The sequence below is a fragment of the Ornithorhynchus anatinus genome, chromosome 14 (genome assembly GCF_004115215.2).
Source record: "Ornithorhynchus anatinus isolate Pmale09 chromosome 14, mOrnAna1.pri.v4, whole genome shotgun sequence".
In the NCBI taxonomy this organism is placed as follows: domain Eukaryota; kingdom Metazoa; phylum Chordata; class Mammalia; order Monotremata; family Ornithorhynchidae; genus Ornithorhynchus; species Ornithorhynchus anatinus.
This window is the reverse complement of record NC_041741.1, coordinates 46198178-46213554: the sequence shown is the minus strand read 5'-3', so window position 1 is coordinate 46213554 and position 15377 is coordinate 46198178. Positions and strand designations below refer to the sequence as shown.

The window sequence follows — 15377 nt, the reverse complement described above, 5'->3', positions numbered from 1 at the left end:
AAGTCCTAGGATAAAGTCATTCATTCGTTATTTATTGAGGACTTACTTTGTGCAGAGCACTGTACTAAGCGCTTGCAATGTACAATTCGGCAACAGATAGAGACAATCCCTGCCCAACGACGGGCTCACATTCTAAAAGGGGGAACCCACATCTCTGACTCCCAAGCCTGTGGTCTTTCCACTAAGCCACACTGCTTCTCTATTTGTTTCCTTTAAGAAACCTAAGCCGGTTCTAAGGTTCCCTTGGTTTGATCTCTCAGAAGTCTCGTAATAATAATAACAATAACAACACTATTGTGCTGTTTGTTAAGCACTTACCAGCTGCCAAGCACCATAAGCAGCACCGGTGCAGATTCAAGATAATAATCATCTTGGATCCTGTCCCTGTAATCTTGTACCTACCCCAGTGCTTTGAACAGTGTTTGGCACATAGTAAGCACTTAACAAATACCACAAGTATTATTTTTGTTAATTGAGGCCAAGGAGAGGGACCCTTCAAGGAGGCCAGAGAGAGAGGGGAAAGGCACTTTTTTTTAGCAGCTAAAGAGAAGAAACACTTTCCCTCCTTTCGGTCTTGTGGATAGTAGGGCTGGCTTGAGGGGAATTTGCCCATTTGGCATCCCCGGCACTCCACTTTCACACCGCCGCTGGGCCGTACAGGGCGGCGGGCAGCTGTCTGGCCTTGAGTACTTCTGGGATTTGTAGTCTCGGACACACTGTCCTCTTTTTGAACAGTTTCTGTAGCACTGCAGGTGTCGGAAACCTTTGACGCATTGGCACTTGGATCCAAATCCAACTCACAGACCAGGTCCCCAGCCCTGCCGTGATGACCCTGTTTGCACCCTGTGCGTCAATAACAACGATAACGGTATTTGTTAAGCACATACTATGGGCTAAGCACTGTTCTAAGTGCTGGGGTGGATACAGGATCATCAGGTTCTCCCACATGGGGCTTGCACTTTTATTCCCTATTTTACAGATGAGGTAAATGGGGCACAGAGAAATGAAGTGACTCGTCCAAGGTCACACAGGAGACAAATGGCGCAAGCGGGATTATACATTCATTCATTCGTTCACATTTATTAAGGGCTTATTTGTGCAGAGCATTGTACTAAGCGCTTGGAACGTACAATTTGGCAAGAGATAGAGACAATCCCTGCCCAACGACAGGCTCACAGCCTAAAAGGGGGAACCCACATCCTCTGACTCCCAAGCCCGTGCTTTTTTCACTAAACCACGCTGTTTCTCTATTTGTCTCCTTTAAGAAACCTAAGCCAGTTCTAAGGTTCCCTTGGTTTGATCTCTCTCATAAGTCTCGTAATAATAACAACAGTAATAATAACAACACTATTGTGTTATCTGTTAAGCACTTACCATCTGCCAAGCACCATTAGCAGCACTGGCGTAGATTCAAGATAATAATCAGCTTGGATCCTGTCCCTGTCCCACATGAGGCTCCCAGTCTGAAGGGGAAGGGGAAGGTATTGAATGCCCCTTTTAGAGATGAGGAAACTGAGGCCCAGAGAAACTAAGTGACTTGCTCAAGGTCACACAACAGGCAAATGGAAGAACTGGGATTAGAAGGCAGATCCTTTGACTCCCAGGCCTGTGCTCTTTCCCCTCGAAGAAGACAACCATGAACCCTTCCCAAGCAGAGTGACTTGCAAGGGTTTGGGAGTCAGAGGTTGTGGGTTCCAATCCCGGCTCCGCCGCTTATCAGCTGAGTGACTTTGGGCAAGTCACTTCTCTGTGCCTCAGCTACCTCATCTGTAAAATGGGGATTAAGACTGTGAGCCCCAGGTGGGACAACCTGATTAGCTTGTATCTACCCCAGTTCTTAGTCCGGGGCTTGGCACATAGTAAGCTCTTAACAAATACCATTGTCCTTATTATTATTATGCTTTTCCTTCCCCAAAGGAACACCTGGGGAGCACACTGCAATCCTAAAGGAGACTCTGCTGAATCTTACCGGGTAGAAAATGGAGGCAGAATGCTCTTCCAGTTTCTTCTCTGATTAAGTCCTCTTTTCACCATCTCCCTCTTCCTTCTGAATCACTTACGCACTAGGAGCTGAACGCATTGAGCATTTGATATTCAACCCGCCTTCAGCCCCACCGCACTTCTGTACATATCCACAATTTATTTTACATTGATGTCCCTCTCCCCTTCTAGACGGTAAGCTCGTTGTGGGCAGGGCACGCCACTGCCAACTCTGTCATACTGTTCTCTCCCAAGTGCTTAGTACAGTGCTCTCCCTCAGTCGTCACCACTGCCCTCTGTTGTGATCACGGATCTAACAACGTAGGTAACCTTACCTTACCTCTGCTCCCCGGCCATTACCCAAGACCCTAAATCAAAGGAAGCTTCAGATGGATTCCTGCAGCCTTTCCTCTAAGCCACTCCCCCCAGCAGGTCCTCATTAGCCCCTGCTTAAGGGCCAATTTCTTCTCCCAGGGAGCGTGCTCACAACCAGGATAAATTGAATTTGTTTCACCGGTTGTCAGCAGATCTCGCTAACTGCCCAGATGTTACCTTCTTGGGGTTCCCTTAGCTGCTAAAGCCCAGTGACTCCAGGAATACTACTACTAGTAATAATAATGGTATTTCTTAAGCTCTTACTACGTGTCAAGCACTGTTCTAAGCTTTGGGGTAGTCAGTCAGTCGTATTTATTGAGCACTTACTGTGTGCAGCACACTGTACTAAGCACTTGGGAGACTACAATATAACGATAAACATATTCCCTACCCACAACAAGCTTACAGTTTAGAGGGGGAGACATACATTAATATCAATAAAATGCAGATGTGATGTGGGGCTGGGAAGGGGGATGAATAAAGGGGGCAAGTCAGGGCAACACAGAAGGGAGTGGGAGAAGAGGGAAGGAGGGCTTACTCGGGAAAGGCCTCTTGGAGAGATGTCTTCAATAAGGCTTTGAAGATGGGGAGAGTAATTGTCATCATCCCAAATGGGGCTCAAAGTCTTAATCCCCACTTTGCAGATGAGGTAAGGGAGGCACAGAGAAGTGACTAGTCCAAGGTCACACAGCAGAAAATTGGCGGAGCCGGGATTAGAACCCACAGCCTCTGACTCCCAGGCTCGTGCTCTACCCACTACGCCACTTCTCCAGTCTCTACTCCTTCATCCCCCTCGGTGGCAGGAGGGGCTCTCCTTCCTGCCTCTCACTTTTTTATCCCTCTGCTGTTTAGGGTTTTTGTCCTCCGACAGAGGTGGGAATGGCTGGGGGGAGATGGATAAGGAAGGGCTCAGGTTGGAAAGGCTCAATAAATACCATTAATCGATCGATCGATTGACTGCAGCTCCGAGAGTTAGTGCCCTGTGGGGCTGGGGCAGTCAGAACGGGGCACCAAACCCCGGGGAGGGGGCGGAGGGAGCAGAGTCATAACGGCAGACAACACTTTCCAGCAAGAACAAGCGACGAGGGACATTTGGGATCTTTTTCCACTTGACATCTCCCTCCAGGCAGTAAGCTTGTCCTCTAGATTGGAAGCTCGTTGTGGGCAGGGAATGTGTCCGTTGATTGTTGTATTGTCCTCCCCCAAGAGCTTAGTACAATGCTCTGCACACGGTAAGCACTCGAATACGATGGAATGAATAAATACAAGTGAATGAATGCTGCCGATAGCTTGGTTTGGAGATTTCTGGATGCGAAGGTGGGCACTCTTGGCAACGTGGAGCAGGGAGGGAGAGAGGTATGGAGACGGGGACAGGCCTGGGCCAGGGAGGGTTCTTCACACAAAACCTCAGAACAGCAGGGATGGTTCTGAAATGCGGTTGGTAACCCTCGCCTTCGACAGCTCAGGGAGGGGGGGAATAGAGCTCGGGACTCCAGCGCCTCAAACCCTTAGAAGGGAAGGGCTCCGTTTTGCCCTTCCAGCCCTCCTCCGTCGGCCGCAGAACAACGACGACGACGATGATAATGATAACGGCATTTGTAAAGTGCTTTCTGTAACAAGCTCTGGGGTGAATACAAGCAATTCCGATTGGACGCGGTCCCCTGTCCCACATGGGGCTCACAGTCTCAATCCCCATTTTGCAGATGAGGTCACTGAGGCACAGAGGAAGTGAAATGACTCGCCCAAGGTCATCCAGCAGACGAGTGACGGGGTCGGAATTAGAACCCATGACTTTCTGACCGACTCTTAGGCCCGGGCTCTATCCACGCTGCTTCCCATTTTCAGGTCTGGGCACTAGAGGGGAGTGTGAGCTTTCAAACCGGGCCGGCAGGCAGGCAGGCAGGACCAAGCTGGGCTTTTGGCTCCCAGCCCCTGGGTCTTCATTAGCGCCTCTCGAGGGCCACATTCATCTGTCGGAAAAAGGGCGGGTGGGACACATGCTCATCTCCATACACTCTGATGGTCCCCTCACCCCGCAAGCTGAAATTGTCACTTTCATTCCCCAAATCACCGGATGACATTTCTTGATTTTTCTCTTCCCCAGTCATGCGCCCATTTTCTTTGGCCAGAGCTGCCCGGAATAGGACGGACGCTCACCCCCTCCTCCCTGCTCCAAAACCGAAACCCGCTTGCTACTTATAGAGCCGGAGGGGCCCAGGGTTTCTTCCTCCGGTGAAGAGACGGGCTTTCGGTTCTGTCGGAATGTTTCGAGGGCTGCCGGAAGCGGCAGATCGGAGCCTGTGCGGCAGGAGTCGGGCTGCGATCCGGGACATCCGGCTCAGAGGCCCGTCCAGCTGCCGGCGGCTCCCTCCGACCCCATCACCAGCCCACCTGGACCCCGGGAATGACCTCGGGGTGATAGGCAGGGGAGACCGCAGGGTGTGAGCCTGGAAAACCCCAAAATGCTATCTGGAAACTCGGCTGCCATCCGGAGCCCCAGGGGTGGAAGGGTGCTACGTTGGGATTCAGATAATAATAGTAATAGCAATAATAATAATAATGATCGTGGTATTTGTTAAGCACTTACTATGGGCCAAACACTGTTCTAAGTGTTGGGGTAGATACAAGATGATTAGGTCACAAACAGCCCGGATCATCGTCCTGCAGAAACGCTCTGGGCCTGTCACTCCACTTCTTAAAAAACTCCAGTGGTTGTCTATCGACCTCCGCACGAAACAAAAACTTCTCACTCTGGACTTCGAGGCTCTCCATCCCCTCGCCCCCTCCTACCTCTCCTCCCTTCTCTCTTTCTACCGCCCACCCCGCACGCTCTGCTCCTCCGCCGCCCACCTCCTCACCGTCCCCCGTTCTCGCCTATCCCGCCGTCGACCCCCGGGCCACGTCCTCCCGTGGTCCCGGAACGCCCTCCCTCCTCACCTCCGCCAAACTCACTCTCTTCCCCTCTTCAAAGCCCTACTGAGAGCTCACCTCCTCCAAAAGGCCTTCCCACACTGATCTTCCCCTTTCTCTCCGCTGCCTCTCTGCTCCCTCTTCACCTCCCCTCAGCTAAGCCCCCTCTCCCCCGTTTCCCTCTGCTCCTCCCCCTCTCCCTTCCCCTCAGCACTGGGCTCGTCTGCTCATTTGTATATATTTTTATTACCCTATTTCTTTTGTTAATGAGATGTACATCCCCTTGATTCTACTTATTGCTATTGTTTTTGTCTGTCTCCCCCGATTAAACTGTAAGCCCGTCAATGGACAGGGATTGTCTCTGTTGCCGAATTGTACGTTCCAAGCGCTATGTGCTCTGCACATAGTAAGCACTCAATAAATACTATTAAATGAATGAATCCCATAAATTACATATCTGTAATTTATTTACACGTCCGTCTCCCCCTCTAGACTGCAAGCTCATTGTGGACAGGAAATGGGTCTACTGATTGTTCTACTGTACTCTTCCAAGCACTCAGTACAGTGTTTTGCACACAGTAAGCGCTCAATAAATACAAATGACTGACTGTCCCATATGTGGCTCACAGTTTCAATCCCCATTTTACAGATGAGGTCACTGAGACACAGAGAAGTGACTTGCCCAAGGTCACACAACAGACAAGTGGCGGAGCAGGGGTTAGAACCCAGGTTCTTTTGACTCCCAAACCCATACTCTGTCCACCAGGAAAGGCTGCTTCTCGGGAGCCATTCCGGCAAGAGCCCTCTTTTCTCACAAACACTGACGGGTGTACGTTTTAGATCTGTCTCCTGCAGGTTGTGCTGCGGGGGGGAAGGTTGGTTTTCCTTCCCCTACATTCAAACAGTTCCCCTTCTCGATATGCATGGAGCTTTAGTGGGTCTGAGTGCCTAGGAGTTCTCCTCTGTGGTCTTTCTCAACCACATAAATCCCGTCAGTCACCAAACCCTAACGGCGTCTGCTTTCCCAGTCTCGGGGCAACCCTGACTTTGGCCCCATCCATGGCCCTAATTGTTGAATACGTTTGCCTGCTGCTCCCCCAGGGTGGGGCTCCAGGATTTCCCCAAGGCCTCAGCGGGGTGGGCCTGGACTCTTTTATCGAAGGAGGCCCTGTCAGCCCTGTGCCTCTTGAGCAAAGCAGCCGCTGAAGGGAGTGGGAGGACTCCCCTCAATGGGTCTGGAGTTTCCCCACAATGTGGTCACTTCTGCCCTCAAAGGGGCAGAAAATGGGTCTTGTGGTCATGCTGCATTAGGTCACTTAACCCCTGTTACTTCCTATATTCATTTTAGCTGGGCTCCCGGCCACAAGTTTATCATGAGCGTGGTGTTTGCATGTGCCGTGTCCAATTCGGAAGTGAGGTGCGGCCGGAACAGGGGAGCAGGCTCAGCACCTGACTGCTGGACGCGCTCCAGTTTGCTACTGACGGTTTCGGAGGTGGGGGAGGGCGGGGGTGGGGGAGGAGTGTGTGTGTGTGTGTGTCTCTCTGTACTGGGCAAGAACAAGTCCTGAGAAATGGAGTCAGGAACAGGGCCCTGGTGGCAGGGAATGGACATGAAAATGGGTCTTTTCAGTTTCCATGGAAACCCCAGCGCAGACGGGCTAGGTGGGGGACCGGACGTTGGGGGGGCGGGGGGAGGAGAAAGGGAAAGACGAGGCAGAGGGAGGCAAGGACATCCATGAAATGCCAAGTTCGGGGGGACTTGGGATTCAGTTTCCGCATCAGGGACCCCTCTCCCCCAGTTCTCCATGGCCACCTGCCAAGCACCCGGGGCAGACTAACTGAGACGGCGGCCCTCGCTAAGCTCCGGGCACTCAGAGAGGACAGAGAGGGGGCTCGAGAGTGTGAAGGAGAGAACGACGGTCTCCCCGCAACTTCCCTGGAAGACCTCTCCAGCTCCGGGACGACGGGAATGAAAAGGGCTGCCCCAAGACCCCACCTGACCCGAGCCAGCGAGCTCCACAAGGCCTCGGGTGCCCCTCTTCCCCTGCACCCCAGAGCAGGCCTCAGTCGTCACCCCCTCCACAACCTGAGAAAACCACCTGGCCCAAGCAGGGTGGCCTGCCCACCTCTAATGCAAAACTCGCATAACGGAAAAGACCTCCAGAAAGCCTCGTCCCCGAGACTTTCTCTTTGTCTCCCGCCTTGGCTGGGGCAAGAGAAGGTTGGTGGAGTGATGAATGTCTGCCCCACACCGAGAAGCCTCAGCTGTTTAGGCGTTTATCACGCAGGCAGTTTCTATCGTCTACGGCTATCACCGTCGTCGACCCCGTCTCTCCCATCAGACTGAAAGCGTCTCCTTCCTCTGTCTTTCCCCAGAAATCTGGTATACAGCGGATCCCCCCCACGCCGTTGACTGACCGAGCTGACCTGTGGGGGATGCAGCCACCTCCGTGGCACCGATGACCGAGGCCGGGAGGTGGGAGGAGGGGAGGAGGGACGAGGGAAGGGAGAAGAGACGCTCACCTGAGACGTCGGGGCTGCTCCGAACCGTCGAGCCGCTGACGGTGCTGCGGCTGACGGACTCCGGGGCCGGCCTCCTCACCACCACGAACTCCCCCTCGGCGAAGGTCTCGCTGGACAGAGAGCTGACCAGGCCGTTGGGGGATCGCTTGGTTTTCCGACTGAAGAGCCCGCTGCCGAAACGCTTGCCCGTCTTGGCCTGGCCGTTGACAGCCACCACCGCCTCGCCCTTCTTGTCCGGCGAGGGCGGCTCCCGGGGCCTGGGCTTCAGGTCCAAGAGGAAGCGGGAGACCACCTTGCTGCCCCCGGCCTTGCGCGCCAGGTCCTCCAGCGGGGGCTCGATGGGCGGCAGCGCCTGCTCCACCGTGACGAGGTCGTGGAGGAAACTCTCCAAGCGCCGGGTCGATTCGCCCCGGCCCTCCTCTTCCTCCTCCTCCAGCCTCCTGCCGGCCGCCTCTTGCCTCTGTCGCGCGGCCCAACGCATCATCTCTCCCGGAGGGTGGCGGGTCACCAGCCCGTACTTGGGGTTGATGAGCTTGCGGGCCACGGTGGAGGAGGAGAAGTTCCGGTTCAGGCGGCCGGCCGGGGCCACCAGGCCCAGTCCCCGGTAGAGGTCCACCTCCTCCGAGATGGCGTACAGCTCCCGGAACTCCAGGTCGAAGGGCTCCGCGTACTGCCCCGTCAGCACCAGGAGGATGTTCCTGTCCACCCGAGAGGAGCTCCACGTGAACCTGCGGCGTGGGGAGAAGGGGGTGGGAAGGAGAGGTGGGCCGCTCCGTCCACCACGATGGAAGGCAGCCCTACCGGTCAGCCGCACTCGGCCCTACCACGGTCACTGACACCTGCAGCCCGGGAGGCTCTGGACTCGTGCCGTGCGCCCGCGTTCTTGCCGACCGAGATCGGGAACGGGAGATCAGGTTAACAGCTTCCCCGGTCCCTCGCACCTACCCGATTTCTGGCGATCTAAGCTTAAAAAACTGATAGGTCATTCTGCCAGCCTGGGATTTCCCCATAGGCCATAACTGTGGGGGACAAATCAACCAGGCAAAGACGGTCAGGTTTTGTCTCCCAGTGGGACGATCCAGTGCCGATGTAGATTTGGCGGTGGGGAAAAAGGAGATTTTCTGCTCCGACCCAATGCCCACTGACCCCGAGGGCCTGCACTGGACTTATTGGAGCCTCTTTTCTAATCAGAAATGGGATCAGATGTGCATCCAGTCGCACCCGAATCCCTCTTGATCGTCCCCACCCCACCCCGGGGCAGAGGACCCACCTGTAGGACCCAGTAGCCACTTTATCACCATCCACCATCAGAAATCGGGAGGCCAAGGTCCCTTTGACCTTGCCTGTGGGCATGTAGAATCCGACACCTGTCACGGAGCGCACCCGGATGTTCTGGCGGGAGGAGAGGAAATAAGGGAAAAGCTCATCCAAAGCCACGGCCACAAAAATTACCGATCTGGCTCCCAAGATTCTGGTTCCAGGGGCCACACGCTCTCATTCACTATACCCTTTCTTCTTCTCCGACTCTCTCTGCGTCGTCCGGACTTGCTCCCTTTGTTCATCGACAACTCCCAGTCCCACAGCACTTATGTACATATCTGTAATTTATTTATTTCTATTAATGTCTATTTCCCCCTCTAGGCTATAAGCTTGCTGTAGGTAGAGAATGTGTCTGTTTGTTATTATATTGTACTCTCCCAAGCATTTAGAACAGTGCTCTGCACACAGTAAGCGCTCAAGAAATGCGACTGACTGACTGACTGACATTCCATGGTTAAATTCCCAGTCTCAAACACCAAGAGGAGAAGAGCAGGCTGAACCCCAGGGGGAGCGGGCCCTGACCTGTTCTCCTCAGGCAGTTCGGAACACGCTTCGTACCCGTCCCTACTCGCACTCGGCACCTGGGCTCCAGCGTCCCCGTGGCGGCTTGGTGCTGGGTGGAGCAGAGGCAGGCCTGGGGCTCACCCTAGTGAAGCTAGCAGCAGGGCTTAGTAGAGAGAACATGAGCTTGGGAGTCAAAACGTCATGGGTTCTAATCCCAGTTCTGCCATTTGTCTGCAGTGTGACCTTGGGCAAGTCACTTCACTTCTCTCGGCCTCAGTTCCCTCATCTGTAAAATGGGGATTAAGACTGTGAGCCCCATCTGGGACAGGGACTGTGTCCAATCCGATTATCTTGTATCCACCCCAGCATTTAGAACAGTGCCTGGCACATAGTAAGCGCTTAACAGATACCTTAATTATTATCATTATTAACTCTCCAACCTAAGTGACCCAGAGAAACAATGTGGTTTAGGGGATAAGAGCACAGTCCTGGGAGTTAGAAGGAACGGGGTTCTAATCCCAGCTCTGCTGTGTGGCCTTGGGCAAGTTACTTCACTTCTCTGGGCCTCAGTTCCCTCATCTGCAAAATGGGGATGAAGACTGTAAGCTCCACACAAAACAGGGACCGTGTCCCAACCGATCAGCGTATCTACCCCAGCGCTTAGCACAGTGCCCGGCACAAAGTAAGTGCTTAACAAATACTACAATTATTATTATAATAATAATAATGTTGGTATTTGTTAAGCGCTTACTATGTGCAGAGCACTGTTCTAAGCGCTGGGGTAAACACAGGGGAATCAGGTTGTCCCACGTGGGGCTCACAGTCTTAATCCCCATTTTACAGATGAGGGAACTGAGGCACAGAGAAGTTAAGTGACTTGCCCACAGTCACACAGCTGACAAGTGGCAGAGCTGGGGGCAGGGGGCATTATCCGGGGGCAGGAACGTGGGCTGGATTTCTTAGGGAATGTGACCGGTCCCCTGCTCTTCAGCCTCCCCAAACTCGATTTCCCTGGCTCCCTGACGCAACCTCGGGGCCCCGTACCCAGGAGGAAGAGGGCACCGCCCTGAGACCGCCAACCTCGCATGAGCCTGGAGGCTGCAGAGGCCCAGGGACCAAGCCAAAGCACCAGGCCTGGGATTTGCCCAGGGCAAGGCCCGCCCTCCCAGCGGGGATTAGAGGAAAGGCGCGGGTTCGAGCAGGGACAGGTCTGGACGGTGTCTGCCACCAGGGACGGGGTAGGGGCCTTCTCTGCCATAGGCCCAAGCCTCTCTACCAAGGCCAGGCAGTCAGTCGATTGTATTTATTGAGCGCTTACTGTGTGCAGAGCACTGTAATGATAATAATGATAATGGTGGTATTTGTTAATCATTTACCGTGCCAGGCGCTGTACTAACCACTGGGGTAGATACAAGATAATTGGGTTGGACACAGTCCTTCTCCCACGTGGGGCTCACAGTCTTAATCCCCATGTTACAGATGAGGTAACTGAGGCACAGAGAAGTCAAGTGCCTTGCCCAAGGTCATACGGCAGACAAGTGGTAGAGCTGGGAGTCCTCTGACTCCCAGGCCCGTGCTCTTTCCACTAGGCCTTGTTGCTAAGCGCTGGGGAGAGTCTAATATAACGATGAACAGATCGAGACCAAAGGCTACAGAGGAGGGAGCAGGGATAGGAGATGAAACACTCTCTCCAGTGTCCTAGAGACCGCTCCCTCAAACCCCGACCCCTGCAGCCTAGATCGGGGGAGAGGGGCGAGTAAATACCCGGATGCGGAAGTCGTTCAGTTCCAGGGTGCCGCACATCTCCAGGAAGAACTTCACCCCCGCCTCATCCAGGATGACGTACACGGGGACCCGACGCTTGTTGGCGGCGTCGACGATGTCTCGAAAGATGTCTCCGTCTGTGAACTGGTCCATCACCACAGCGATCACCTGGAGGGCCGGGGAGGCAGTCATTCAGTCAGTCAATCGTATTTATTGAGCGCTTACGGCGTGCAGAGCGCTGTACTAAGCGCTTGGGAGACTACAATACAATGATAACAGACACATTCCCCGCCCACAGCAAGCTTACGGCCTAGAGGGGGAGACAGACGTTAATATAAATACATTACAGATATGGACATAAGTGCTGTGGGGCTGGGAGGGGGGGATGAATAAAGGGAGCAAGTCAAGGGGGGGCAGAAGGGAGTGGGAGAAGAGGAAAGGAGGGTTTAGTCAGGGAAGGCCTCTTGGAGGAGCTGTGCCTTCAATAAGGCTTTAAAGCAGGGGAGAGTAACTCTCTGTCGGATATGAGGAGGGAGGGCGTTCCGGGCCAGAGGCAGGATGTGGGCGAGAGGTTGGCGGTGAGATAGATGAGATCGAGGTACACGAGAAGGTTGGCACTAGAGGAGTGAAGTGTGCGGGCTGGGTTGTAGTAAGGGAGTAGCGAGGTGAGGTAGGAGGGGGCGGGGTGACTGCTTTAAAACCGATGGTAAGGGGAGGCAAGAGACACGTGAGAAGGATGCACTGACTGTGCTTCCGTACCGCTGCTGTGGACGACGGGTAAGGCAGAGGGCAGGGGCCCCGAAGTAGCAGGCACCGGGGAGGTCCGCTCCGGGCTCCGGACGCTTGCTGCCTCCGAGTGCCCGGGACGGGATTCCGGTTAATCTGAGCTGCTCTGTGGGTCAGAGGCAGGGAATGCCCAGGAAGGCTCAGGAGAAAGGAGCAACCTGGATCTCAACTCGGCCAGCAGATTCGGGGCCATCCCAAGATTAGGGGCCATCCCAAGATTAGGGTGGCCACTGGTGGCCCTAAGGTATTCTGGAAACACCTCTGTCACCCCCCGTAATGAGATATTTAAGTAAGGGTGTCACGTGGAAACACACCCGAAGGTTCTCTGCAGAAGATTCCAGAACCGACAGAGTTGCTGCTATATCACCCGAGAGGACCCCTGACCCCGTCCTCTGCACTCCCCCCGCCGCAGATCCCTGCAAACTCAGGTATTGCTTCCGAGCAGTGGAACTGGGCGGCGGAGAGTGTGGCTGAGGGAGGACGGGCACGGAAGATAAAAAATAACGGACATAAAGGTGTCTGGTGTCACCCGGGCATCGGACGGGGAGGGTCCAGCTGAAAATAGGATGAATGGTCACCCTTCCCAGCATCTGCCCGGGAAGCCCAGGGTTAGAAGAATCCTGGTGAGTGAGGGGAGGGAATGAGAGGGCTCAAAGCCAGTCAGCTACCCTCAGGGACCATAAAGCAGCAGGGAAAGCAAAGGGAGCCCTGGGGCGCTCATCTTGAAGGGGCGTGGAGCAATGTTTAGACTCCCACACGGTGCCAGGGCCTAGAAAGAATCTGCCTGGATCAAACCTGCCCATAACTTTTCTTGCTCATGACTGGCCTCACTCTACAGTCCCCGGGGCCCCCCTCCTACCCTACACTCCTGCTTCCCTGCTTCTCCAGCGCTTAGAAGAGTGCTCGGCACATAGTAAGCGCTTAACAAATACCATCATTATTACCCTCCTCCTCTCCGTTCCCCCTCCGCTCTTCGTTTCCGTGGACAGAAAGCGCTCCGTGAGAAGCAGCTCCGCAGCTCCGTGGCTAGAGCCCGTGCCTGGGAGTCAGAAGGTCATGGGTTCTATTTTCGCCTCCACCATTTGTCTGCTGTGTGACCTTGGGCAAGCTACGTCACTTACCCCATCTGGAAAATGGGGTTTGAGACTGTGAGCCCCATGTGGGACAAGGATGATGTCCAACCTGACTTGCTTGTATCCACCCCAGCGCTTAATACAGTGCCTCGCACATAGTAAACACTTAATAAATACCACAGTTTTTATCCCTACTATTATAGAGTTCTTTCCACATCAGCCTCCCAGAGCCTACCTCTATCTCCAAATAAAACCAACAGCAGTGACCCCTCTAGACTGTACAGTGGGCTTACACTGCGGGCAGGGAATGTCTCCCCCAACCGTTATAGAGTACTCTCCCAAGTGCTAACTAGAGTACTCTGCACACAGTAAGCACTCAATAAATACGATTGATCGACTGCTCACTCGCCCAAAGCTCGCCACAGATGCACGGTACCGGTCACAGATGGGGAAACTGTCCCAGACTGAGCTCCCCTTCTCCCTCTACTCCCTCTACCGCTCCCCCTTCACCTCTCCGCAGCTTAACCCTCTTTTCCCCTCATCAACCTCTGCTCCTCCCCCTCTCCCTTCCCATCCCCTCAGCACTGTACTCGTCCGCTCAACTGTATATATTTTCATCACCCTATTTATTTTGTTAATGAAATGTACATCGCCTCGATTCTATTTAGTCGCCATTGTTTTTACAAGATGTTCTTCCCCTCGACTCTATTTATCGCCATCGTTCTCGTCTGTCCGTCTCCCCCGATCGGACCGTAAGCCCGTCAAACGGCAGGGACCGTCTCTATCTGTTGCCGACTTGTTCGTTCCAAGCGCTTGGTACAGTGCTCTGCACATAGTAAGCGCTCAATAAATACTATTGAATGAATGAATGAATGAATGAAACTGAGGCAGGAAGGGACAAGGCCGAGGCTAGGATTCCAAATCCCCCAGCCGCGTGCTTCCCGCTAATCTGCCCTCTGTGAGGCTTTTAAATTTCTACCACCCATACTTCCACCAGAGGAGAGGGAGAAATGGCGCTGTTTTTTTTTTTAGATCAATTTCTCCCGAGTCCCGTGGTCTAGCTGTAGCAGAGAGCTCCAAGGGTACTGTGACATTTAGCCGTGTGTCATCAGACCTGTGAGAATCGGCACCCTTTGTGGCCAAGCCTCAGCCTGCACGCTTATTTCATTTATTACCACGAGATCACCTCCCCGAACGTAAACTCCGGGCTCCCAGCATGCAAACGCGCAGAGTCGGGAAGACTCAGACGTCATCGACCCACATTAATGGGACAGGGACGCTGCCAAGAAAGGGCAACGCATCTCCGCCCTCCTCTACATCTCCTTTTCGTGCCTTTACCTGTGTCAGACACCGACTCGGGAAAGGTTAATCGGAGAAGGGCGCAGGCTTTTAGAAGCTGCCGGGGTCCCAAGACAAGATGAGGCGGTTGGTGGCTCATTAGCTCAACTTTCTCGCATCTGACATCCTGCTGGAGACTTGGGGAGGCAGGATGAGGAGGGAACTCAAAAGCTTTGTGCCGCTTTGCATCTCAGCTTTGATTAAACAACCCAGATTCTTTCGCATCCTCTGCTGGACTCTTAATCACCATTAAAGAGCGAAGGAGAAATAAAAGGCTTCACTCCAGCAGGGCCTCTCCTCCCAACACCGGTCAGGAATGATCAAACCCCTGGAGGTTCCATTAACTCTTTGCTCCCTGACTTCAGCGTCACCACAAGAGGGTAATCGAGAGGGGCAAAACCCGAGCCCGCTTAAAGAGGCTGGCGAGTTTCTCTGGCTAAGCGGCCCACGGACGGGGAACGGGAAGCCCGCAGATAATAATAAGAGTAATTGTGGTGTTTGTAAAGCGCTTACTTTGTGCCAGGCACTGTACTAAGCACTGGGGTGAATACAAGCGAATCAGGTTGGAGACAGTCCCCGTCTCATGTGGGGCTCACAGTCTCAACCCGGGCTTTGGAGTCAGAGGTCATGGGTTCGAATCCCGACTCTGCCCCTTGTCAGCTGTGTGACTGTGGGCAAGTCACTTCACTTCTCTGGGGCTCAGTTCCCTCATCTGTACAATGGGGTTGAAGACTGTGAGCCTCATGTGGGACACCTCATTCCCCTGTATCCACCCCAGCACTTAGAACAGTGCTCTGCACGTAG

General features: G+C 53.8%; 1 protein-coding gene across 1 annotated transcript in view; it reads right to left on the bottom strand.

Annotated features, from left to right (window-relative positions):
• The window catches only part of FAM83F (family with sequence similarity 83 member F), a 29084-nt gene that overhangs the window by 2046 nt on the left and 11661 nt on the right, over nt 1-15377 (bottom strand). Inside the window, exons 2-4 of the mRNA XM_029078617.2 lie at nt 11377-11544; nt 9059-9180; nt 7789-8516 (exon numbers count right to left, since the gene is read on the bottom strand). Coding sequence (XP_028934450.1) covers nt 7789-8516; nt 9059-9180; nt 11377-11544 — 1018 coding nt within the window. The remainder of the gene's footprint in view (nt 1-7788; nt 8517-9058; nt 9181-11376; nt 11545-15377) is intronic.